Here is a 24,320-nt window from a genome sequence, read left to right on the forward strand (position 1 = left end):
CCGGGAAGAACTTCTTCGCATGAGATGTGCCTGATCACGTGATGATAAAGCTGACCTTGGATGTGCGCGTGTTCCTTGGTTTGTCACAGCTATGTCTACGCCAGCTCAAGCTCAAGCTGGGCCTCCCGCTGAGCAGGATGAAAGTACAGTACGGAAATTGTTTTCGGTGGCTCAGGTTCGCACAAATGTCCTGAATTTCACGCACTACCGCTGCTAACTCAACCCGCAGCAAGTGTTCTTGATGTGGGCGTTCTCTCAGCTTGGTGCGTAACCAAGTATTTGTTTAGCAATTCAAAGACTCACCGGAGACTGTCTAGCTATGAAGTTATTTGCACCGGCAAAGCCTCCAACTACCCCTTCTGTAACGACACCTGGTAGTGGCTCTACACAGTCGGGTGAGGCCAATCCATTCCTTTTACCCCCAGTGCAGGCATATACCGCTTGGAAACTTGGACAACCTTTATCCATGCATGTATACTTTTCGACCTCGCCGAATGGCGATGTGTTTTCCCGTCAATGGACGTCAGCATGGCGGGAAGACCAGGACGCCGGTCTTCCTAACTTCATCTGGGAGAACATCACATTCGGAGACTGGAAGGAGACAAGGGTTGTCAGTTATGATATCAACCTGCCCCTGGTGAGCTGCTCAATTTAATTCCTCTGATGCCCATATGGAAACTTGTACAGGCCGTGCAAAAGAATGGATCCTTATGGGCGGATGTTTTCCTTGTCAAAGATGGCGCAAGTCCGGACCCTTCAAATCCCTCTTTTGATCCTCAATCAGTGCATCATGTTCGGAAACGTGAGACTAGAACCTGCCGGCTTTCAGTCCGACATTGACTCGTGTTTTGTTTTAGTTTTGACGCGGTACATGCCCAAAGCGAAGGCACGCAAAGAGAAAAACTTGCTTTCCAATCCAGATGACAATGAAGAGGGGGAACAGGTTCGTCACGGTATTATTTTTATTCCTACCGTTTTCGACGGGTAGGATGATCTAGGAGCTGCAAGATGATGTCATAGTGTCGCATTGGCACAAGGTAGGTCCTAATTTGCATGAACCTTTTCAGAGATAAACCCTTAAACAGAATCTTACTTTGGCCCTCGTTTCCGATGAGACGGTCATAGCAGTCGACAAGCTGCCCCCAGTCCTGGTTGAGCGTATGTTTGTCTAAGAGGGATTAGGACATGTGATTCACTATGAATTTAGATGTGCATCTCATTCCAGGTGCCCGGGATGACACTGGCACTAAAGGATTCTACAAGCCCATAATCTTCCCCAATGACTTCTGGTTACTTCGTTCCCATCTGGTCGAAATTAACACAACGACCCCGACGCTGCCGCTTGAAATAATTTTCCAACCCATGTCATACTTCAAATTCCAGATATTCGCGTCGATGAGTCATGGCTTCGACGAAGCCCTCAAGCAACAAGGTGGTGGCGCAGGAGCGGAACTTGACGAGGTCAAGCGAATGCTTACCGAGACTAATCCGTGGTTCCTGGGTCTGACTGGATTGGTTAGCATGCTGCACGTTGTGTAAGTGCTTCGCAGCGATTGTCGGATATCTTATTGATGGTGGCGTATGAAGCTTTGAGATGCTTGCCTTCAAGTCAGATGTTTCACATTGGCGCCAGCGGAAGGAGCTGGTGGGCGTCTCAGTCAGGTAAGATATTACGTGGTACAAGTGTCATTGGCCGTCATAATGGCTCCTTGTTCTCCTTCACAGAACGGTATGTTCCCTTTTCGGGAGACGCCCCAGTCACAAATTGATCGGCGTATTGGATCATTTTCTAGATAATAACGAACGTGTTCGTCCAGACCGTGGTGCTTTTGTACCTCATTGACAACAACGAAAACACGAGCTGGATGATCCTCATGGGGTCTGGGATGGGTGTCGTTATCGAAGCCTGGAAGGTGCACGGGGAACATTTCCACAAAATTGAGTTGGGCTGATTCTATTCGTAGATCACGAAGGCTGTGGATATCAGCATCATCGCTGCTCCGTCTGGCTCCCAACTGCCCTATACGCTTAGTATCAAAGGTACAGTTTGTTGCACGTGTTTTCGTGAGCTAACATATCACCACATCAGATAAGCACGTCCTCAGTGATGATGAGAAGAAAACACAAGAGTGAGTTCATGTGGTCGCTACGGCTCCAGGACAACAAATATTGACATAAGTATTTGGTCAGGTATGACAAGCTTGCATTCCGCATCGTGTCATACTTTACTATTCCATTACTCGCCGCTTATACGATCTACTCGTTGATTTATGAGAGCCATAGAGGATGGTACAGTTTCGTGATCTCGACGCTGACTTCATTCGTGTATATGTTTGGTTTTGTAAGTCCACTTGCATGCTGCTGCTCGGTTGCCTGACATCGATGGATTGTGACAGGCACAATTGATACCTCAACTTATTATCAACTATAAGCTCAAGGTTCGTCTTGCCCATACAGGGAGTACATCCTACTAAGACTTGTGGCATTCTTTCAGAGCGTGGCGCATATGCCCATGAAGGCAATGATATATAAGACGTTATCGACAGTTGTCGACGATCTTTTTGCGTAAGAATTTACGATAAATCAGTGTTCATGCTCACAGGACCTTTCGCGGGAATGCAGGTTCTGCATCAAGATGCCGGTGCTGCACCGGCTAGCATGTTTCCGGGATGATGTTGTGTTTTTAGTTTTCCTGTATCAGGTGGGTCCACGAGCTATTTCTCCACATGATAATCTGGACTCAAGCCTCGTGTTCGTTTAGCGCTGGATCTACCGCATTGATCCTAAACGAGTGAACGAGTATGGTCAGGTGATGGCGGAGGATGTCGTCAAAGCTGACGGTAGCGGTGAGACGAAGAAGGACAAGTAGACCTCCAGGGACCTCGCCTGGTCTACCCAACGTCTCGGGATGCTCAGTCTAAAGGAATGTTCTTCTGCGTGTTAACTCCTGTGGGGCCTGCGTAAATGCGATTGACTCACCCTAGAATGTCTTTGACGTACTTACTAGATCAGATTGAGTGTATTATCTGGAGCACCTATTGATTACTGTGATCAAGAGTCATCCTGTAATATCCCAATGGATCTTATGCGCGAAATTCTGTGAACTTGCTGTGAACTCTGAGGCTTTCGCCGTCGTTGGAACAATTTGGACTTTTGCGGTGATATTGGATAAAATTAGACAGAAACACGCGAATTTTACCGCACTCGTCGGACCGTGGAAAGGATTTCTTAATAGGGATAACTATGACACTGGATTCATATCCGCATCTCTGACTCTCCCGCCAACGCTCGTGTTGTAATCTCCTTGCTTTTCATCTTGCCAGGTCATCGTCAACCATGGCGAATGTCCGCCAGGATGGTATAACCAGGGCCTGCAAATGTCTCAATATTCGAATACAATCCAGCCACTCGCCACCGCAGAGCACTCCTCCAGATTTTCTCAAGGACAGTGCAACAGATTCTGACTATACACTGATTTATGCTGGTCAAGACGGTCTCAGCGTTGTAAGTTGCATCTTTTGCATGCTACAATTTTTTTCGCCGTGAATTCTGATTTTTATCTTATAGGCCCATCCTCAAGTGACGATGAGAACACGCAAAATGGGTCTCCCTCTGGGCGATACTAATCGATGCATCCGGTATACGACATTGACATGTTTATTGTGTCAGACCCTCGCATATCGTGTACAGCAGTTGGTCCCATTGGATGTGGAGGGTCAAGAGGGACCCTTGCTTCCGACTTTTGACTGGGTTGAGCAGGACATACTGATGAGCAGTTGCGGCTGGATTGAGGTACACACGGAGTGCCTGGTGAGTCGATTTTCCCCGTTGTTAATGAGGGAGGCCAGTTCTCTAGTCTCTAGCACAATTCCCTCAATCCTTCGTGCAGTTTCCGGGGATATGTCACGACCGGCATTTCCTTGCTGGCATGACGTCTATGACGTGATGTCATGATACATGATTCCATCCAGGGTTTGCTGACCGGGAACTTTCTTTAGGATCCTGATGCCGTCCTCAGGCTCTTATCCTCAACGACATATTCCCCGATTTTCAACGTTGCTGTGCCGCCAGATGCTTCCAAGCCCCCTGCGCAGCCCTCTTACATCGCCTCCACTGACGTGTCGCGCTCTCGAGTACCTTCCGACCCCATACTGTCAAATTTGCGTCCCTTGTTTCCACCCGCACCCTTTATACCTTCACATCCCGTTTTTGCTCACCTGTCGTCCATAGCTACATCCAAGTCACAGGCTCTAAGATCGTCCGCCGAGGAACAGTTCACCGCTCTTATACGAGATAAAGTCGCTGAAATTGAGAAGGCCGAAGAGGATCTGAAAAAAGTCGTAGAGAGTCTGTGGAAAAGATTTCTCGAGAGCTTAGGTCAGACGGAGAAGGATTGGGGCGCTTCCGATGGCGCTAAACGGAGGGATCCCGCAAGAAAGTCCAATATTAACAATGCAGGAGGGTCTGCCGTTGGTTCGGTTTCCGTACGGGACTTCGTGCCTGTGGTCAGCCCCGGCAGAATGGTATCCCCTTCGTCATCGGTACCAAGAGTATCTTCGCTTTCCGCGTCTCTTGCAACTTCGGCATTTCATCATCCTCGTGCCCTTCGGGAACGAAATACTCATTCCGGAGAGACAAGGGATATTCCACGGTCGCCGCCGCCTTATTCTTCCCATCCGTCATCTGTCGGCTCAACTGACAGTCGGTCACCACTGTCATCTACTTCATCGGGAGAATTATTGCCGCTGGCAACGGGCGAAAGTCTCATTCAGCCGTTCAAACGCAGCATGGACGAGGCTCGGGACACGGCTGCGAGTTTCCGATATTTTATTGATATGGAAGCTGAGATGGAAATGATGCGCGGACGTCAGCGACTCTCCGCAACCGGAACGATCCAGGAGGAGACGCTTAAGGCGACCGAAGGTCCGCAACCGAGTAACGCTTCCACTTCTGCCAAGTCCCCGGGTGACGAAGAGAACAAGTTGAAGGGAGCGAAAGAAGGCCGATTGCAGAAGCCTGATCACGGCAGGAACGGCGATGAGTCGAGGGGAAAGCGCAAGGTAACATTTGACATTAAACCAGACGCGCTAATAGCCGACGGGCCGAATTCGGAGAAAAATGGAAGTAGTCAAGGACGTGATATGCAAGGTACCTAACGATGACGATTTTTATGCGATTTTCTGACGGTACTTTTGATCTAGACATGATATTTGATTTGGATGGTGAAAGCAGTGATCGGGATTCCTCAGATGCAGCCCCTGTCCTTCCATTCAAAGAGATTCCGCACATTCCCCGACGCCGTGTGCGCCCTCGCAACGGTACGAGCCACGTTGGCCTACCAACATCACTATCGACATTGAGGCCGACCTCCTTACCTGCCTATGCCTCACTTCAAGTCCAACTTTCTAAAGAGGAATCGACAGGTAGAACACAAGCCCCAATATCTGAGCAGTTGCACACACAACATATCCGACGCACCGTCGGAGCTGAGACTTCTGATCCACAAGAACAAGAAATTTTGAAGTTGGTTGCCGCTGATACCCCAAGTCACAGAGGTGCTTGGAGGCCCAATAGCAGAGCATGGCAGTTGTTTGTCAGTAGACAAGATGGCAAGAACGGCGTGGCTGGGGCGTTCATACCGGAGGAGTTTGAAGTTGGCGCCACTGTCAGCGACACTGATGAGAGTGACGATATAACTCCGGGTCAGTTTCTTCTTCCCTTTCATCAAATCACCATGTTAAAGACTCGTATAGGTACACGCCATCATCCCCCAGGAATCCCGGGGTCGTTACCTATCAGTATTGGGCCGTTATCACGCAAACGAGAGCCTCTGTCATTGGCGTCATATCAGCCAAAGACATCCCTTTCTGACCGTGCTAGTGCCATGGTACCCCCTTTGCCAAATATGGTTAATAGGCATTCTGCTTCTGCTTTGCGAAAAGCTTCGTACGCCGCTCGTGATCGTGACCGTTCTATGGACCCCGGAACGCTGGATTTTGTCTCGCAGGATGATGAGGGTGATGAGGATGACGAGAGTGATGACGAACTTTCTCAAATGGACCCTCCCGATGAAGCACGGGGCAGACAGCGGGCACTCAAGATTCTCGAAGCTCGAAGTAAAGTTCCAGCGGCTGGGATGTGGAGAAGCCTGGCATAAGCGCGCCAAGTTGATGATCTACATTATTCTTTCAATAATAACCGTGCTTCATCTACTTTGCACCTTGATAGCCTACTTGTATCAATACTGTTGTACATGGTATGGATGTTTTGGTTTGCATTGAAATTCATCATAGTTTTTCTATTCTCTCTTTCCTGTGATCCCGGATCAATTGTTGGATGAGGAGTACATGCGTAATTTGAACCCTTGACTTTAAGTTTTGACATACTGTGTGGCGTCGAATGTCACGATAGAGTGCCATCGCGGAGCCCCAATGAGGTACGTTTGCGCCAGGTTGTCAAAGTATATTGCCCTGACGGGGCTCGTAGTACACCATCTTGTTCCTGCAGATCTTGTTAGACGCTTCGCTTATTTCCGAGTCCACCATGGCACCTCATGGTAGTTCGGAGCATGATGTCGCAAATAGAATCCGAGATCTGACGACTTCATGGGTACATGGAGGAATTCCAAGGGCGCATGGATTGTTGCCACTGTTACCCTTCACCCAAGCTCGTGATTGAATATAATCAGGGTGGGTTTGGGGTGGGTGGAGAAAAGTCGGAAACGTCAAGATCAGGGAGGCCGGTCGGATGACGTGAGGAACCTGATCAGCGAGTCTGTGGCTGTGTGATAAGATAACGTTGAAGTTCCTGGATTCCGTGAGTAACAGTGCCAACGATCAGCGCTCAGCATCAGTCATCCTTGGACATTAATCATGAGCGCAATTAAAGTTGGCGTTATCACAGGTCAGGGTTGTTATTGATTTCAGAGAGGTTCAAACTGAGCCAAAAATGTGTTAGTTAGCGATACAGCGTCGGTGGATGCAGCTGCAGACAGATCGGGTCCAACAATCCAGGAAATCGTTCGGCAACGGGGGCATGGTTGCGTACGCTCCACTATTCTTCCAGATGACGAACAAAAAATCAGCGAGACAGTGAGAAACTGGTGCAATGACAACGCTGTTGACTGGATCATCTCCACGGGGGGAACGGGATTCGGCGTGCGCGATCGGACACCTGAAGTACTAGATGCCTCTTACTACTACTTTCGCAGGCACTAATTTCCTCCTTCTCAGGCGATCGGTCCCTTATTGGAGCGCACAGCACCAGGAATCGTTCATCTACTGCTAGCAGAGTCGTTAAAGCGCACTCCACTGGCAGCACTATCTCGACCTGTCGCAGGCACAGTAGGAAATACACTTGTCATCACGCTTCCTGGCAGTGTGAAGGCCGTCAAAGAAAACCTGGAAGCTCTTTTTGCAAATGGGTTCATTGAACATGCCATCGATCTCATCAGAGGGGGAACTGGCAAGCAGGTGCATGCTGCTATGGGTTCGGGACATGGTGGAGATCCGCACCACCATCACCACCATCATCATGATCACCCCGTGCCGCAACCTCGGTCAATTTTATCTCATGATCCTTCATTGCCTGGTAAGTCTTCATCCGACATTTTGGCCCGTATCAAAGCATCATGCGATCATCAACAGTTTATGCTCGCCATCGCGTCTCACCATATCCGCAAATATCCCTCGAGGACGCTCTCAAGATGATCGTGCATGAAATTCACCCACTGGGTGTGGTATCTCTTCCTGTCAGTCAAAGCTAGTATGCATCAATTATGTGCTGAGTATTAACAGGTAACACCTGCGCTGGCTGGCCACATCCTCGACGAAGATGTATATGCTCCGCAGAATGTTCCCTCATCCAAGACCACTAGCGTAGATGGCTATGCGCTTCGCTGTTAGCGTTTGCATCTGTCGCATATTGACGGGTTATGCTAATCCAGCCATTAGCGTCTGACCTTCCTGGAACGTACAAGGTTCTGACGTCCAGAACTCACGCCTTGGCCGACGTTCTCCCTGAGGGATCAATTTTTCGAATTAACACAGGAGGGCCTCTCCCAGCAGGAACTGATACAGTGATCATGGTCGAAGACACTGAGCTATTATCAACCGCCAAGAACGCCGATGGACAAGATGCAGAAGAAAAAGAGGTGAAGACCCTCGCGCAGGTTCCGCCAGGCGACAACATTCGAGAACCGGGCTCTGATGTACACAAGGGAGACCTTGTGCTTCAGAAAGGCGAGGTCTTGACAAGTCTCGGAGGCGAAGTCGGGACCCTAACGTTTGTCGGGCGGAAAGAGGTATGTCGACAAATAGGCATGTGTCAGTGTAGAGATGAACTAGTATCAGGTCAAAGTGCATCGCAAACCCGTTGTCGCTATCCTGAGTACGGGAAACGAGCTTCTGGACCTCCAATCCCCTAACCCACTTCCCTCTGATGGTTGGGGAGGCATTTGGGATACAAACCGGCCATCACTGCGGGCAGCCCTCGAAGGAATGGGATATAACGTTGTTGACCTCGGAATTGTTGCCGACGAGTAAGAGGACTAATTTCTTTGTACAAACATCATCTAAGACGGCTCTAGCATCGACGCGCATGTGATAGCAATAAAACAAGGTCTCGAAAGTGCCGACCTTTTACTCACGACGGGCGGGACGTCCATGGGAGCGAGCGACCTTCTGAAGCCCGTAGTCGAACGTCAATTCGGGGGTACGATCCATTTCGGACGTGTGTCAATGAAACCCGGAAAGCCAACTACGTTTGCAAGTATCCCGACAACGCAAGGAGAACATGAGAGGAAATTCATGTTTGCTCTTCCCGGTAACCCTGCCTCTGCCCTGGTCACATTCTACGTCTTTGTCATACCAGCGTTGCGGAAGCTTGGCGGATGGCATGGCGAAAGATGCCACCTGCCCCGTGTGCGTGTGAAGGTACGTGTACTCGCGCCTTCAATTAGTTCTTTCTTGACCATGATACGGTAGCTGGGAGATGCCATGCGACTGGACTCTCGCGTTGAATTCCATCGCGTGATTGTGAAAGCTGGGGAGGGAGGTTTACGAGCAACGAGTACAGGTGGCCAGAGGTCGAGTCGGGTTGAAAGCCTGAGTGGAGCGAACGGCCTTGTGCAACTGCCAACAAAAAGGGAAGGTGGGCCAGATAGATTAGAAGCTGGGAGCTATGCAGATGCTGTCATTATTGGAGAGTTGCAGATGCGAGATCCTAAACTAACATAGTCGCTAGCAACATTCGCAATGAAATCAAGTCCTGTGAGAGATTCCAAAATTTTGGTTTCATCGTCAAATCGATCGCTGACGCTGCTTTGTGGGTATCTCTTCACTTTTATTTGAGTTGGTGCCGTCTTGCGCACGCGGACGAAATTGTATGTCCCGTTTTCAAAAAGTTATTGGGATTCATACACCTTGTAATGATTCATCGGAGAACTGGTGTGCGTCCACCGTCTATGATATCTACCAAGTCTGATACCTGCCTCTTCGCAGCAGTCATATGGCAAGGGCGCGTTTTGGCGGATCAAATGTTGACGACATCTCGTGATACATGGCTGGTTCAAACTTCCGTTTGGTCTCGTATCGACGGCCTCGATTAGAAGGAACGACTATATTCGTTCGATTGGTCTGAGTGTAGGGGAGACTAGGCCTCGATGGACGTTCGCGTCGAAGGAACCGGCAATGACGTACTGACATAGATTTTCTGATCAACAAGTACAAACACATCCTCAGGCTGGCTAGCGAATTTCGTTCTCTGAGCTCTCTCATCATTTTATGCTCGCCGGAACTTAGACGTTGAGCTTCCACACTACTCTGGAAGTTTCAGGTCTAAGTGCCGAAAGCAATGTAACAGCCTGGCTTGTGAAACAATACAACCCCCCGCAAAACTTCTACTGTAAGATCTCCTGATCCTCGTGTCCATCCAAATCCACGAATGGTAGGCTATTCGCGCAGAAGGTCTATCCCTCTTCATGCCGGTGTTATTTTCTGACTAATGGAGAGAGGCGCTCTTGAGGGTGCTTACCAGGTCGAGACATCGTTGTCTGGCCTAGCTTGCGTTCGCGATACCAGACTCTGCGACTGAGTCCACACGATATTAATTCGTGGCAGAGAATGCGGTCTGATGTAGGGCGATGGACCATGGTGCAGCGTCCAAGTCCTCATGATATGGTCATTATCTGAGACATCCTGGTAGGTCACAAATTCTTTGCTTAGTCCGGGTGTTGAAAGTCCATCATCTGGAACAGTCCCCACTTCCGCTCTCTGTTAATTCTCGCTGTCAACTGTGCAGTTTCTCAGCCTTACAATGACGTGCGTGATGAGCGCTATTTCGAACAAGCTCTCTTTTTTCCCTCCACATCCGTCCTCTTCCTGTCGCTGCCGCAAATTTTGGAATCTCAGGCCGGACATCCCTAAATCGTTCATTGACCCTACATCATGCACTTGTATGTTTGTCGATGAGTTCAATTACGTCCTTCTCAACATCCTGCCAGGAGATTACGGTAAGCTGAATCTCATCCCCTCAATAGAATCGTACTCCAACGAAGGAGGAAAAACGCGGCAGATATAGCTTACTTCTCTTAAAATTTGTAAGGCCCAAACTAATGCCGTACTCAGCCCATGAAGAATGTTTTATCATTGTTGTGGATGTGATATGATACAGTGAGCTCAAGTCCATATCTTTATAATGACAAGTGTCCCTAGCGTGAATTTAAGGTGTCACGTAGTGTACATGTTACAAGATGATATGCCAACAGCCAAGAAAATCTACGTTTGGACAGGTTCAAAATTTTTGCTAAGAGCCTATGACTGACGTGCGACGTTGCGCTGCAACGTAGTGCTGACGCTTTTCCAAATCTGAATAAAATAAGATGGGAGTGTATGAGGGCAAAAGGTGAAGAAACATACCATGAGCCCACATTGCAGCTCCAATGCGATTTGATACTGTGAAAACAAGACCGATGATTGGTAGTCCCTCGAGTAGCGCCGCGACAAAACCGAACACTGGTCGTGATTTGAGCAAACACGCAAGCAATGAGATGTTGTGCATACTTCGGTAGTCCCATTTACGCTCCTCAACAAATACAGCTTCCTGATAGGCCGTCATCTTCTTTGTGGCGAAATACTTGCCATGGATGATAGGAGTCGGTATTGACGAAGAGAAGGTAAACCAGAGGGCTTACCGGCTTGTGCAAGTCCTGAGCGGTGCCCATGCCTTTAAAACCCGCAGCGATGAATGTGCCGACAAATGGATACAGTGAAAGGGGGAGTAAGATGACTGAAGTTATGACGCCTCAGGAAATAGCTCTGTGAATACAGTAAAACAAATGGTCACCTTTCTGTATGATCATCTTCCAGAACCACATCTTCAACATCCTGTCCACACGACCCTGGCGTTCATTGACAACGGGTGGGGAATCCCATTCTTCAACATATGGCTGCCAGAAGTCGGGCCCCTTGCCGCGCGAGGCAACTGTTTGGTCCCAGACGCGTTGGCGAGCGACGCGAATATTGCGAGCGACGAAAAAGCTGATGATTGCGGTGACTTGCGATCCTACCAAGAGTATCGCGACGTCTGGTAGGATATATAATCAGCGCAAAGTGTGATAACCCAATAATGAGGTGCACATGTGGATATACTTAAGGGCAACTTGAACCCTAGGAGCGTCTCGTGAGATAGGTCGTCTGCGGTTTCTGTGAATCGTGTTATGTAGCGCACGGAGAAAATGGAGGAAGGATTTGTGAGGATTGCTTTGATGATGCGGCGTTGGATGTTGTACGACGCGCATATCTGGCCGGAAGCTGTTGAGTATGTGTGCATAGAGCGTAGGGTAAATTTCGACTCACCCAAGCAAAACCACATATTAGCCCTCGTCGGGCGCCGTTGCGGCATTTATTCCACGCAGGGACATAGAGAGACTTGTCGGTGAAAAGCCGGTACGCACCGACAACCACATATGATGACGGGAAGTTGAGCCGCAGCATGGCTCTGTGCAGTTCTTGGGGAACCTCGTCATACTTAGACGAATGGCCCATAGGGTGTTCCGAGGCTGGCTCTACAGGCATATGAGTTGAATGAGCGTTGGAAGGTGAGGTGGACACTGGAGGTCACGGCCGGTCGCTTCAAGTTATCGTGTGAATACTATAGTAACGCGTCTAGCTACTCATCCTCATGATTCAAATCTACACACGGCTGCTCAGTGAAGCTTTGACGGAACGGCTAGCTTGATTATTCGACTAAGGCCTAGTACGGCTGTGTTTTTGTGTCTCCGTGACAAGATGAATGTGAGTCGATAAGTACCACCTATTCCACATCATAATTGGTGGTCGTGAAGAAGTAAGTAGTACCGGTCGTGTTGTGTCGGGAATTTCATTCCGAAGAGTGCGTACAGTGCTGAGTGCGAGTGCGGCACTGCAACAATATATCCACCAACTTGTAGGGGAGTGGGAGAGTTAATAGACCTGCCTTGGCCCGGGGAAAGCCAGTACTAGTACATGCAACTACAGTATTACGGTACAATCAAAGTACGGGATAAGCCTACGTTGACTATACCTAAGGCCTAAGTAGCATAGCACACCAAGCCTCATGCTGTCTATCTATTCGATTGTACCGTAAACAGGTGATGATATGCAAGACAGTTCAAGGATCAATGAGATCTGGACAGCGCATACAATTCATTCTTGATCGCTCCGTCAGCTCCCTCTGTCGATGGCCGGTCCCAAGGATGAGTAGACCAACATTGCTCGACGAACAACCAGTAATCGTCAGGGAGCGAAGGATAACGAGTTCGGGAAGGCTTTTCCGACCTGGCGATGCATAGGACAATAGTGGCATCATTCGGCAGGTAATAATAAGGAATCTTGTTGGTGAGAACCTAAAGATAGAGCTGATGGTATCGCATCATTTAGAAGTTGAGATTCCCCAAGACGTACCTGCAACATGATACCGCCAAATGAATACATGTCGCTCTGCTCGCTCGGCCGTGTTGGAGATCCGTCCTCCTGCTCTGGTACAAGTAGCTCAGGAGCCATCCATCGCATGTTTCCTTTGAGCGTGGACGTCCAGGAAGCCTGCGAGGCGCTTATAACCTCCGAATACATTAAGGAGAGACCGAAGTCGGCAATACACGCAGTACCATCGCCATGGATGAGCACATTTGGCTGGAAAACACATCTCAATCAGGCTGAAACTAACGAGAATGTTCGAACTTACACCAGTGAAGTCGCCATGGATGACACTGTTGAGGTGAACTACGGGGAATAGTTGGGGCTCCTGGTCCAGGGTTAGACTAACTAGCACGTACGATATTGAAGACCAGCTATGATATCCCTGAGCTGAGATTCCCATTAGTCTATAGTCTTTATGAAATACAAGGGACGGCTTACGATCTCGAATCGTCTGAGGACAGTAAGAGTCGCACCTACACGCTCCAAATAGGCGGTCAGGTTCCCATTCTCTGCCCAAGGACTGACCAGCGCTATGAATGGGCCGAATCCATTAGTATAACCATAGACGGGGAGAATATTTTTGTGCTTGAGGTTGGCGCATATTTTGAGTTCACGCGTTATTCTCTAAGAAGTAGCGACATCTAGCGTAGGTGATATTAGATGTCATACACTTACCTTGATCTTTTTCGTTTTCGGTGGACCAAGTTGATCAGCAGCGTACACCTGCAATGCTTTCACTGCAACCTGTGCGATTATCAATTTTAGACAGAAGGACAGCCACAACATGACAAACGAACCTTGGTAGATCCCCGATCTATGGAATAGGTACATTTCCAAATCTCACCAAACCCACCACGAGCAACAGGATAGTCTCCGTCCTTGGTGATGTATGCCGTGAGGTTTTGGAGCATTGTGTCAGTGGTCTGCAAGCAAATGTCAGCGAATGTAAAACACATGTACGGGAATGACTGCGCACTCTAGGCACTTGGTGTGCAGGCTGAGTGCTAGCAAGGATCTCAGGTGGGGTTTTGCATACGTAGATATCGGTGTTGTGCCAGATCGTATAAGCCAGTTGGCGCGAGTCGGGTGAGAAGATAATGAAGCGAGGACTACGAGCGTGGAATGAGACAAGGAGCTGGCGGGACTCGAAGGCCCATAGTTTGATGGTAAGGTCATCAGAACAACTAGCGAGGAGAGCACAATCGAATGAAAGTGCTAGACCATCGATGGTATTGGTGTGCCCTTTAAAGGGAGCTCCGACCGACTGCAGTGTAGATGCGTCAAACTCGTGGATCGTGTTCGGGGAGTCAGTGCCTGCGAAATCGAATGCAGCTACAATGGTCTTGTCTTCAGTAGTCCAAAACACAGGAGATCGATGTATTAAGAAATGTGATTTCTCCCGCCAAACATCCGATTTCTGTGTTCGGATGTTCCACACTTCAAGACTTCCCACATTTGAGATGACTGCAATCTTCTTTTGCAATTGGGAGAATCGAACTGTGGCCACTTTTTCATCAACCTGGAATGGACCAGACACCAGTTTGCCAGTGTCCAAGCTCCATATCCGCACTGTCGACCCGCTTGACCCACTCGCAAGCAACGTGCTGTCCGCGGAGATGTCGATGCAGGTAATGCACTTTGAGTGTCCTTCAAATCTTTTCACAATCCCCGTCTCAACCTCACAAACTCTGAGCTCCCCAGTTTCGTAACCCATGGCAACCCATCGACCATCCCTTGATACAGCCAAGGCACCTACTTCCTGCTTACAAACATCCCGTGCTTCCTCAATCTCCTTCCCCACCTCAAGGTCCCATCGCCGAGTGGTCCCATCCCTTGACCCGCTGACCATTCGCTTGCCGTCCGAAACATAGGATATGGATGAAACGATCTTTGTGTGACCCTTCAAGGTCAACACGGGTGTCAAAATCGATCTCTTTGCTGCAGCAGCAGGCCGTCTCGATCCTGAAGCCATGACCAGTATCTCCACCAGCAAGTACTATTTGAGAGTATTCGGAGCACCGTCTTTGAGGTCTTGTCGTCTGCTGTGGCCTGACGTTGATAATGATTTTGATGGATACCCAACTACCGGCAGCTGGTTCAAATGTTTGCCTGCTGAAGCCGATCGCCAGTTCGTCAGCGGTGGAAGTTCAGACTGTCTTTGACGTTACCTAGAGGCCTAGTAGCAACTTTTGGGATGGGCGGGCGATTTTCCTGATTGCATGTACGTGTGTCTGGGAACCGCTTCATTTATATACTTCCTAACACCCCCTTCCTGTGTCAATTTGCACAGCATTTCGTTTTAACCACGCTTGCTTGTTGGCTCCCTGTCGTGGACATCAGCCTTTCATCAGTGAACTGCCGGAGACCTGAGAAGGGCATATATTCCATCACATCTACATATTGTAAGGACGGAGTGATTTCCAATATGGTGTCGACGCCATGTGCGCGCTCCAACTGTGCTGTTTTCGTACTGCCATGTGCGCGCTCCACCTGTGTGCTAAGGCCCGTTGGCCTTGGACGGACGCAAGCATCTTTCTGCGGATCACAAGGTCTCACGCTGCAACGCGCGGTTGTCGACGTACGGACTGATGCGGCTTTGCGCACGGTCAATTATACACGGCGCTGTCGAGAGTACGACATCGACGGCATATTCGGACGTTGTGGTCAGACCGTCAGAGGCAAATGAGGAGAGAGAGACTGCGAATGTTGTTTATGCTTCGTTACTATCGCAAAGTCCGTCCGTCCGCAGGCGAGCGGTTCGCTTGTAATCAATAATCACCAGCATCGCTGTATGTATATCGATGAGTTCAATCACGTCCTTCTCAACTCCTTGCCAGGAGATTGCGGTAAGCTGAACCTTGTCCCCTTTTCGCAAAATTGAATCGTACTTCAGCAAAGGACGGGAAAAAAACTCGGCAGGTGTAGCTTACTACTCTTAAAAATTGGAATGCCCAATAATGATGCCGTACTCAGCCCATCATGAAGAATGTTTTATTTTTGCTTTAAATCTGCCTTGGCCCGGGGGAAGCCAGTACTAGTATTACGGTACAAGAGAAGTACAGTCTGTACAGAGTGAGCCTACGTTTACTATACAGGTATCATACATTGCCCTACGCTGTCAATTTGGTTCTACCATAAATAGGAAGTTGTATGCAAAACACTTCAAGAATCAACGAGGTCTGGACAACGCATAACATTCATTCCTGATCATGCCGTCAGCTCTCTTCGCCGATGGACGGTCCCGAGGATCAGTAGACCAACATTCCTCGATAAACTCCCAGTATTTGTCAGGGATTACAGGATACCGAGATCGGGAAGGTGTTTGCGACTTGGCTATGCATACGATGATGGTCGCATCATTCGAGAGGTGATAATAGGGAATCTTGTTTGTGAGAACCTTCAAATGGAGCTCGTGATACCATCGAGATGTCGAAAAGACGTGGACGTACCTGCAACACATCAGCAAACTATGGGGTACCTGTACAATACTGTACAAGATTGTACAGTATTGTACAGACATTACACTTACACAAGGAAGTCCCCCCTTTACAATACTGTTACATACTCCTACAATCTGTACATCTCATCACAATGCAGACAGTCTGTACAGACTGTCTGCATTGTGATGAGACGGACACACGGTACACACGGTACAGACCGTCTGCGTTGTGACAGACTGTACAGCATGTCTCGAGAGGACAGTCTGTACAGTCTGGGACATGCTGTACAGTCTGTCCACTTGAGACATGCTGTACCAAGGATATATTTAATGACAGGGCTTCACACAGTAGACATGCTGGCATAAACTGTATGAATTGTGAAACAAAAACATGGTGCATTGATCTGAGCAGTACTACTAAAGAATTATGTTGACGTCCTCCGCGTCGCTGTCCGCCACACTCCCATCCGCATACTCGTCATAGTCACCCATGCCTATCCTAGCCCATTGCTCCAACATGTCTTCGAGCTCTTCGCGGCGCTCCGGAATGTCGAGCAGTTTGTCAACCGATTTCTGTAGATTGGCGAAGTGGGTCCTGCACTGTTCAGCGGTAAGATCAGGAACCTTGTCAGTACCGGTCTCCCGAAAGCCGGAGAGAACACCCTTCAACTGTTGTATAATCAGTGATGAAAGGGTAAATAAAATAAAATAACGAAAAACACACCACCGCTGCTACAAGCAGCATCGCGTTGATGGGTATTGTTCGTTGGAATTCATCCGTGTTCTTCAGCGCTTTCTTGCCGTTGCTGTAGTAAAATTCGAGACAAGCATCCTTGAGAGCCTGCGCCGAGAAATTCTCAAATTTTCCCTGCGAAAGTCAAATGTAAGTGACACTATTACCGGGAGTCGCAACTTACGCCAGACGAGTCAGGAAGCCGGAGGTAATCACCGCTCTTGAGGAGTTTATTAGCAGCAGCGGTGACCTTCTTTTGGGCCTCCTCCTTTCGCATTGTCGAGCCCTGTGGGAAGATGTCGTACACCCTTTTTGCGACAGACATGACGACCTTTTTGAGCTCTGTGCGGAACGTGAAGAGATCATCGCACAGCTCATCAACAGCGTCAACGAACATATTCGCCATCAAGAAACGAAGGACCTACCAGACGGCACATCCGTGAGTCGTACTCCGGAAAGTAACCTTGTAAACAGCTATGAGAACAGTAGACGGCGGCGTAGGGAGAATATACCTCTCTCGAGTTTAATCTTCTTCTCGTGGTATGTCCATAGCACGGTATCCAAGACTTCTCGTGCAAGGTTGAGGGCGTTCTGGGATTCTGGGATTGGGTGGGCTAGAACGGCCTGCAACCGCATCTCTAATTTCGCCGTCTGCAGGAATACTTGCCAAGTAGGTGGATAGAATCCTAGCTTCGAGGGGTTCTCCTGGTTTGTCTTCACCTTTTGTTTACCATTGCCAGATCGGCGACTAACTTCGGGTGAGCTACAAGAGTGTTCACGGCTCGCAGGCGGGATATGGTCAGATGGAGTGTATGATGGAGAGCATCCACGAGAGGTGGGCTTTGTGTGACTGCGACTTGAGGAAGTAGTTGGCCGAGATGGACCCCGAAGAGGAGACTGCATGCGTGAGGATGAAGTGCGTTCATATCTGACTTGCTGAGATGATTGTTGGCGTGGAGACTTTGAACGAGAGAAACGACGTGAGTGAAGTGCAGGTGAGTGTCTACGAACCGCTCGAACAGCAGTAGCTCCTCCAGATGATGGATATCGACGAGGGGACCTCGAGCGCCTGGTGTGTTGAGGAGAGCATGGGCGAGGAGATCTAGAATGAACATGTTGGGATGGGTGTTGTGGAGGGTATTCTGGGCAGTCGAGAGTATGTGCGCGCTCCTTTCCCTTTCCCTTTGACAAATGGGTTGGTGAAGGAGCTTTGCGCTGCCCATTCTTTGCATGATGACGCTCGAGAACATCGTAAGCCTTGAGTACAGATAATTAATGCAGGAATGGAGAGAGGAAAAATCAAATACCGGCTCCTTATTTGTGGGCTCGCCATCTAAATCTACTTCATCATCTCCTTGAGCTTCATTGTCAGGAAAAAGCGGATCAATATTGTCGTCCAGATCCATTGTGTTGCCCGTATCGTTCGTTCGCTGGTGCGTGTCCTGGTCGGCGCCTCTATCCCTGCAATGAGAACATAATATCAGGAAGAACACATGCAAAAGAAGAACACTTACATCTGCGTATAACTGTCAAAATAATCATCGCGGTCAACATCGACATCAGACTCATCACGTTCGTGACCACTATCACGTCCCGCAGACTCCCTCTCATGACCTGTGTCTCGCTGACCCACATTCTGTCCAACCGTTTTGCGACCACCGGACCGTGTTTCCTTCCGCATAGGCTGTCCCTCCCTGGACTTCTCGCGGCCATTGGACTTCTCGCGACCATTGGACTTCTCGCGACCATTGGAATGGGGTTCCTTGAATCCGAACCTTTCGGAAGAGCGAGCCACATGTATATCCAGACGGGTAGTAGGAGTTTGAGGATGTTGGTCGCTTCCCGTTATTCTGCGTTCGTTCTGATTTGTTTTTGGAGAGCTGCGAGGTTTTGCAGGAGGCTGAAAAAAAATTAGCTTGAACATAGTCACAAAAAAAAAAAAATACATTTCTCTTTCCTTGCTGAAGCTGCGAAGGAGCCATAGGGTTTTCTTCTGAGCTGCTGATTTGAAGATCGTCACCCTTTGGTCTTCTCCTTGCTGGGGCAGCAAGTGTTTCTCCAACTCTTTGCAGCTGCGCTGCATGGCCTCCAACACCACGATTAGATCTCGAGCTTCGCCGAGCAGTCACCCCTAAATCTGGAGAAGAACGTCTGAGCTTCTTCTTCGGAGGCATGTATCAGGTGGCTTGAATAACATGTACGAAGTTAGCTAGTTATGCGTACCAATGACTGACATAATCCATGTTACATAATCATGATTTGGTACATAGCGACGTCCGTGGTTGGCATTCTAAGCCTGAGGGAGGTAACATAGAAGAAAGAAGGAACTATAGGAAGACGCATAAGAAAGCTCAGATGAAGGATAGTAATAAGAGGCATCAGAATTGCGTTAGTCTCTGCCAGCATCGTTAGGTCCGGCCGCCTGCTTGAGCCGCAATGAACGACGGAGCGAAGACCCTGCTGTGGGTTGAACGATGGGGGGAGCTCCAGTACGATGAGTACTTGAGGCACTCGGGGGAGCTACTGGAGAGGGTAGTGGAGTTGGCAGTTCATCGCCAAGTTTCGTAATGAATGTAGCAAGCATTTGGAAGATGTGGTCATGAACAATGGCTCCTTCGAGATTAGACTCCATGCGATAAATTCGAGTGCGCCATTCGTCAACAATGGGCTTGAATTCGGAAAAGTAGTCTGATACCCTGTCTGTCAGGATATCACCCTCAGACATGGCTCCCTTCTTCGCCAAAAAGGTGGCAAGCAAGCCGCTTGTAGCGCCCAAATTCTCATAGGCATCCGCCCATGGCATACTCATCTTATCCCAGGTCGGAGCCAGTGTACCATGTGCACCCCCGTACTTGGAAACGAATTCGAAAAAAATATAGAACAGGGACTCGAGGTCATCACTGGAATTGTGCTCAACCAGTTCCGGCTGAGCGATGCTGTTGGTGTTGTCGTTCTTTTTTGCGTTGATCGTCTTTGCCTTCTTGAGGATGTCAACGTTCTTCGACATTTTTTTCAAAATGCGCATAGAGATATATGGCACAGTTCCCTGAAATAGCGTGGTCAATAGCGAGAATCTCGAACTTCATGTTCAAACTTACAGTACCAAACGAAACTGTAAATGTCTCGCCCTCCTTTATGATTGACGCGTGGTCAAAATCAATGAAATACCCAATACCTTCATGGATAATAAAATTGTTTGGGCTAAGGTCTCCGTGTAGAACTCGTCGTTGGATCATTGTTTCATGAGCTATAGATAGAGTGTTAGATGATACAACAAATCAAACACAAACTGAACTGACCAACCACGAAGTCGCGGAAGGCGCAAATCAGTTCCTTTCTGGAGCTGAAATCCCATAATGGATCTCCACAGGGGGTCAAGAGAAGGCGCCGGTGATACCTGTTAAAGAACCTCGTGTCTGGCCTGTTCTCGAGCAGGACACCATATCCATCCCGAATGCGGGCTGTGCAGTCAGGCTCCCCATTGGATAGGACATCCCAGTGGTCTACGAGTTGGACCACATTAGGGATGCCCTTGACCCTCCCAAGGACGTCCACTTCGTGGTATCTCTTCGCCTCAGTCACCCAACAATCTTTCATCGCATATTCCTTTCCATCTACAGGATCTCGAACACGGTAACAAACCGTTCCGCGACAAAATAGACCCTGGCTCTTCCACAAAACAGCCATGATCGAGTACTTTTTTTCAGCATTGTCGGTTACCCAACCGATCGCCCCCACTGCTAGGTCGGTGTGAGTACCCTGGCAAAAAGTGATGCACATATGCGTTGTGGGGTCGAGACCCAAGAGGCTGGGATCCGCTAATGAGAGAGTAGCTATCGCATCAGCGACACGAGCGGGTGACGATTGGATGGGAATTGGGAGAGTGATGATGAGGCCAGAGCGATCGCAATAATGGGCGTAAAGATGGTCGGCAGAGATGAAAAATGAGAGGACGAAGCGACGCCAGGGCTGTTCTCGCATGATGAGATATGCTTTAGTGGCGGACCCCCAGTACACTCCTAGGTCACGCCTCTTGTTGAAATCAGAAGTTGTATGCTCAACAAAGCTCAGGACGTCTGTCCACGTTTTCTCGCTAGTTTTACTCTTGTAATAAAACAGAGCAACATCAGGCTTTTGTGCGTTATAAGGGTCTGGTATTGGTGAGTCAGCAAACTCTGCAGACCAGTATCGTTCGATTTTCGATATCGGGAAGGGAATTTTGGCGCGAATTTGCTGTTTACGGCGCAGGGCATACTGAACAGTCTCGAAAAGACACTGCAAGTCTTTCTCAGTCGATGAAGGTTTACGTCCCCTCTTCGATCCTGGTTGTGCGGTCCCATCGTATTCATCGTGACTCCAGGTGCCATCTGAGACCATCCCTGAACCTTGAGAATCCAAGGCCTCGACATCTGTGTTAACGATATCTGTGCTAGCATCAGATTTATCATCCGAATCGCCAGAGTCGTTGTTCCGATTGTTCAATCTGGGCTTTTTGTGGCGATCGAAGTTCCATGCGCCCTGGAAATATATCGGTGGTCCATTATCCCGACCATAGTAATTGATTTGTGCGATATGCCTGGTCTCCAACGAGGATTTGGGAACGAGTTGGTGGAAAACACTAGCATTGTATTCGATCTTCAGGTCGGCTTCGATAATGACGTGGCCTTCGAGTTCTGATTTGAGTAGTTCTTTGACAAGATCGAAGGTGCGACCACCCTCAGGCTGGAAACCCGTCGAGCTGAGTGAAGGTCGACAAAGATAGAGGTCGAATGATGTGGTGGCGCATGTTGTTGGTGGAGTCTGGTCAGTGAGCGGGGTCGTCTGCCATGGCGTTCAGAGTCAAGACCGGTCAACGCTATGGAGTAATGAGTACTGCAGACCAATGTGTTCTACAACAACAACTTGCCTGTCTGTCTGAATAGTCGGCGAGTTTGTTGAGCACTCCCTCTGGTTACAGTGCAGTGGGCTGCGGGTTGCGGGCTGCGGCGTGGGCATAGATAGGCATACTAGATAACATCAAATTCAAATTCTGATACCACATTGAGTACTACACAAAAAAATCTGTCATGGTATCGTATCGTATCTATCCTTGCGATGCATAGTACAAGGTATCATAATTTGCTTGTCAAAGTACTTGTTCAAGTAAAACGAGGAATGATAGTGCGTGGAAGTAGACTTGGTCAACCGAGGATCTGCTGCAGCACCTAGTCTCGGGATGATATTGATGAACGCTCGAAGTTGTGTCAGGGGGAACTATATCTCCCACTAGAGTACCGTTGGCATGTTTTGTGCGTGTCAATGTGTGCATCTCGGTGACAGGATCAACCGCGCCAACCTTAAAGCTCCGCACATAACAAAGATATCGATCATGCCATGTAATACGTGAGCCTCGTCGTGGCATTGGACGCATGATGAGCTGCAGTTCAACAGACAGTGTGACCTTCAAAAGAGACGGAAGGTGTCAGGGACAATCAAAGTGTATGTGAGTACTAAAGAGCTCACCCGTTAACCCTGACTTGGGCCAATCATACGCGCTATTGACATTGAGAATGGCAACATCCTGTCGGCCTTTTGGCCACCCAGCGTGTGCAGGAGAGGCATGCAAAGTTTGTGCGGGTAAAACGATACTGGGATCATGGAGACAGACTTGCTGCAAGCGAACAGTATGCCATATTTGAAGGCGCTCGAAAGGTATATTCAAGGGCCGGTCGATCAGCGATCTTCTTGGCACCCCCACCCCAAAAACTACATCTCTGTTCCTCGCATCACGTTGAAGGAAGTCCGAGAGAGCATGCCGCAGATCTGGGATGTTAAATTGATCGGCGACCTCGTCAATTTTCAAGCCAGTGCGGGTGGGGTAACAGTTAAGATGAACGGCGGTACTGCCAGCAAGGAACGTACGAGGAGGATGAGCCTGAGGAATTTCATCGCGCCTTGCAGTCCCCAACGTTCTCAGTTTGTTGAAGTAGTTGGAAGTGGTGCGCGTGTGATTTAGTTCTTCTAAGAGTGCAGTTCGTGGATCCATCAGTTCGTCATTTTCTTCCTCATTCCCTTCCCCTTCCTCGTCCTCGTCCCTGTCCTCTTCATCCTCACGGAGATCGGGATCTGTGGGAAGACTCTTGAGAGTTGTAGCAATTGCAAAACGATGCAGTTTCTCTGCTCGATCTAAGTGACGACAGATCTGGGGATCGTAGTCGTTGTTGTTAGTACGCCGTGCTGGGTCCTTGATTTCAGAGACGTGCGCATGTTCAGTTGCGTCTTGCGGACCACTGGATGAGGGCACCGACTTGGCGCGAGCTAGTGGTGATGGCTCTGCATGAGCTCTAGCTTGGGTATGTGCCAATTATCGATGACTCTCTTCGCACCCATCCGAGCGCCTAGTGTCATGATGACATCTTTGTTGTCGTGAAAGATTGCAAGTGATCTGTCAATAGCCGCCAGTAAGTTGTCATCAGGTGCGGGATGACTGCGCTAAGTATCGGACATCCATTAAAGCGCGAATTGCGACCACAAATCGACGAGGGGCTGCACCAGCGATCAATCCAACAATATAGCGCTGTATATCGCGGTGGACTCTGCCTGTGACCTGCTTCAGTTTGGAGATTCCATTGGGGAAGTGGCGATAGCCAGTGACGGGTTGCAGTATTGAGATTCGGGAAATCGAATTCCTGCACTCCAAGAACTGCAAGACACCATTGCACGTCGTGGTCGTAGAACTGTTTGTGCCAGTGATGCAGAGCTTCAGGTGTAAGGAAGATCGCAGGATCGCTAAACCGCCATCCCTTCCAGAAAGGTGCAAAGACACCATTTAGCCGGAATTCCGCGCATGCGGCAAAATATCCTTCCAGGTCGTTGGGGTCAACATTGATGCTGGCGAGCTGCTCGAGCGTGATGGCACGTGTACGTGCAGGGTGACGAAAATTGTCCCCGAACTGGAGATAAGATGCCAGTGTAAATGGAGAAGTTTTGCCGCGCACGCATGCAAGCATGCACGCCTCGGGAGTATCGACGATGTATGCCGCAAGGGGGGTAAAGCAGTGGCGGATGTTTCCCACTGGGTCGGACATCATGATTCCAAGTTCGGCGGCTTTCATCAGGGGCTGTAAAATGATTGCAAGACATTCGTGGATGAGCGATCCTCGAGCATACCCCGCATTCGTTGAGTGGGTGTAAGTACTGCGGGGATAGGGAG

At 49.1% G+C, this 24,320-nt stretch overlaps 8 protein-coding genes across 8 annotated transcripts; 3 read left to right on the forward strand and 5 right to left on the reverse strand.

The window, feature by feature from the left end:
- Positions 1-85: 85 nt before the first annotated feature.
- On the forward strand, positions 86-3,100 carry DEU56DRAFT_767044 (cleft lip and palate associated transmembrane protein). The gene is made up of 17 exons (XM_041351125.1): positions 86-175; positions 230-263; positions 318-637; positions 688-802; positions 858-943; positions 999-1,037; positions 1,086-1,158; positions 1,208-1,535; positions 1,588-1,662; positions 1,793-1,913; positions 1,965-2,040; positions 2,090-2,129; positions 2,191-2,341; positions 2,397-2,438; positions 2,495-2,565; positions 2,623-2,701; positions 2,762-3,100. Exons 1-17 carry the CDS (start codon positions 92-94, stop codon positions 2,867-2,869), a joined length of 1,842 nt encoding a protein of 613 aa, XP_041215409.1. The 5' UTR covers positions 86-91; the 3' UTR covers positions 2,870-3,100.
- A 143-nt stretch (positions 3,101-3,243) lies between these two features.
- DEU56DRAFT_767046 (uncharacterized protein) lies at positions 3,244-6,294 on the forward strand. The gene is made up of 5 exons (XM_041351126.1): positions 3,244-3,504; positions 3,568-3,810; positions 3,999-5,148; positions 5,202-5,702; positions 5,754-6,294. Exons 1-5 carry the CDS (start codon positions 3,337-3,339, stop codon positions 6,155-6,157), a joined length of 2,466 nt encoding a protein of 821 aa, XP_041215410.1. The 5' UTR covers positions 3,244-3,336; the 3' UTR covers positions 6,158-6,294.
- Positions 6,295-6,872: 578 nt separating this feature from the next.
- DEU56DRAFT_906586 (MoaB/Mog domain-containing protein) lies at positions 6,873-9,236 on the forward strand (the record flags this gene model as incomplete). The annotated part of the gene is made up of 9 exons (XM_041356834.1): positions 6,873-6,903; positions 6,958-7,178; positions 7,233-7,590; positions 7,647-7,750; positions 7,797-7,899; positions 7,953-8,302; positions 8,352-8,539; positions 8,588-8,933; positions 8,985-9,236. 9 exons carry the CDS (start codon positions 6,873-6,875, stop codon positions 9,234-9,236), a joined length of 1,953 nt encoding a protein of 650 aa, XP_041215411.1.
- A 1,390-nt stretch (positions 9,237-10,626) lies between these two features.
- Positions 10,627-12,138, reverse strand: DEU56DRAFT_767062 (uncharacterized protein). Its single transcript, XM_041351127.1, has 7 exons — positions 11,856-12,138; positions 11,637-11,799; positions 11,344-11,583; positions 11,192-11,286; positions 11,061-11,133; positions 10,917-11,012; positions 10,627-10,865 (listed from the first exon to the last, which is right to left on the reverse strand). The coding sequence occupies exons 1-7, from the start codon at positions 12,072-12,074 to the stop codon at positions 10,804-10,806; spliced, it is 948 nt and encodes a 315-aa protein (XP_041215412.1). The 5' UTR covers positions 12,075-12,138; the 3' UTR covers positions 10,627-10,803.
- Positions 12,139-12,447: 309 nt separating this feature from the next.
- Positions 12,448-13,952, reverse strand: DEU56DRAFT_767069 (kinase-like domain-containing protein). The gene is made up of 9 exons (XM_041351128.1): positions 13,933-13,952; positions 13,754-13,879; positions 13,632-13,700; positions 13,395-13,580; positions 13,313-13,343; positions 13,222-13,259; positions 13,190-13,192; positions 12,942-13,166; positions 12,448-12,883 (listed from the first exon to the last, which is right to left on the reverse strand). The coding sequence occupies exons 2-9, from the start codon at positions 13,865-13,867 to the stop codon at positions 12,656-12,658; spliced, it is 894 nt and encodes a 297-aa protein (XP_041215413.1). The 5' UTR covers positions 13,868-13,879; positions 13,933-13,952; the 3' UTR covers positions 12,448-12,655.
- Positions 13,953-16,812: 2,860 nt separating this feature from the next.
- DEU56DRAFT_937795 (uncharacterized protein) lies at positions 16,813-19,302 on the reverse strand (the record flags this gene model as incomplete). The annotated part of the gene is made up of 8 exons (XM_041358834.1): positions 16,813-17,064; positions 17,120-17,263; positions 17,313-17,501; positions 17,554-17,591; positions 17,641-18,385; positions 18,436-18,589; positions 18,643-19,028; positions 19,075-19,302. 8 exons carry the CDS (start codon positions 19,300-19,302, stop codon positions 16,813-16,815), a joined length of 2,136 nt encoding a protein of 711 aa, XP_041215414.1.
- A 963-nt stretch (positions 19,303-20,265) lies between these two features.
- On the reverse strand, positions 20,266-20,779 carry DEU56DRAFT_718113 (uncharacterized protein; the record flags this gene model as incomplete). Its single annotated transcript, XM_041347633.1, has 2 exons — positions 20,266-20,375; positions 20,428-20,779. Coding segments are annotated over 2 exons (462 nt in total), but the record flags the coding sequence as incomplete, so codon positions are not given.
- Positions 20,780-23,784: 3,005 nt separating this feature from the next.
- Positions 23,785-24,216, reverse strand: DEU56DRAFT_692270 (uncharacterized protein; the record flags this gene model as incomplete). Its single annotated transcript, XM_041347155.1, has 1 exon — positions 23,785-24,216. A coding segment is annotated over one exon (432 nt), but the record flags the coding sequence as incomplete, so codon positions are not given.
- Between the last annotated feature and the right edge of the window lie 104 nt (positions 24,217-24,320).

Source organism: Suillus clintonianus (genome assembly GCF_016758775.1).
Source record: "Suillus clintonianus strain FC179 chromosome Unknown DEU56scaffold_2, whole genome shotgun sequence".
NCBI classification, from domain to species: domain Eukaryota; kingdom Fungi; phylum Basidiomycota; class Agaricomycetes; order Boletales; family Suillaceae; genus Suillus; species Suillus clintonianus.

Bases quoted from the DNA above. Each gene is read 5' to 3' on its own strand.
- DEU56DRAFT_767046 (XM_041351126.1), top strand. From the start codon at position 3,337: ATGGCGAATGTCCGCCAGGATGGTATAACCAGGGCCTGCAAATGTCTC. The intron at 3,811-3,998 runs GTGAGTCGATTT...AACTTTCTTTAG, and splicing joins AGGTACACACGGAGTGCCTG to GATCCTGATGCCGTCCTCAG. The intron at 5,149-5,201 runs GTACCTAACGAT...CTTTTGATCTAG, and splicing joins TCAAGGACGTGATATGCAAG to ACATGATATTTGATTTGGAT.
- DEU56DRAFT_767044 (XM_041351125.1), top strand. From the start codon at position 92: ATGTCTACGCCAGCTCAAGCTCAAGCTGGGCCTCCCGCTGAGCAGGAT. The intron at 803-857 runs GTGAGACTAGAA...GTTTTGTTTTAG, and splicing joins AGTGCATCATGTTCGGAAAC to TTTTGACGCGGTACATGCCC. The intron at 2,702-2,761 runs GTGGGTCCACGA...GTGTTCGTTTAG, and splicing joins TTTTAGTTTTCCTGTATCAG to CGCTGGATCTACCGCATTGA.
- DEU56DRAFT_767069 (XM_041351128.1), bottom strand. From the start codon at position 13,867: ATGCTCCAAAACCTCACGGCATACATCACCAAGGACGGAGACTATCCT. The intron at 13,581-13,631 runs GTAAGTGTATGA...GCTACTTCTTAG, and splicing joins CGAAAACGAAAAAGATCAAG to AGAATAACGCGTGAACTCAA. The intron at 12,884-12,941 runs GTACGTCTTGGG...CTCTATCTTTAG, and splicing joins TTGGCGGTATCATGTTGCAG to GTTCTCACCAACAAGATTCC.
- DEU56DRAFT_767062 (XM_041351127.1), bottom strand. From the start codon at position 12,074: ATGCCTGTAGAGCCAGCCTCGGAACACCCTATGGGCCATTCGTCTAAG. The intron at 11,013-11,060 runs GTATGCACAACA...AATCACGACCAG, and splicing joins GCGTAAATGGGACTACCGAA to TGTTCGGTTTTGTCGCGGCG. The intron at 10,866-10,916 runs GTATGTTTCTTC...TATTTTATTCAG, and splicing joins AGCTGCAATGTGGGCTCATG to ATTTGGAAAAGCGTCAGCAC.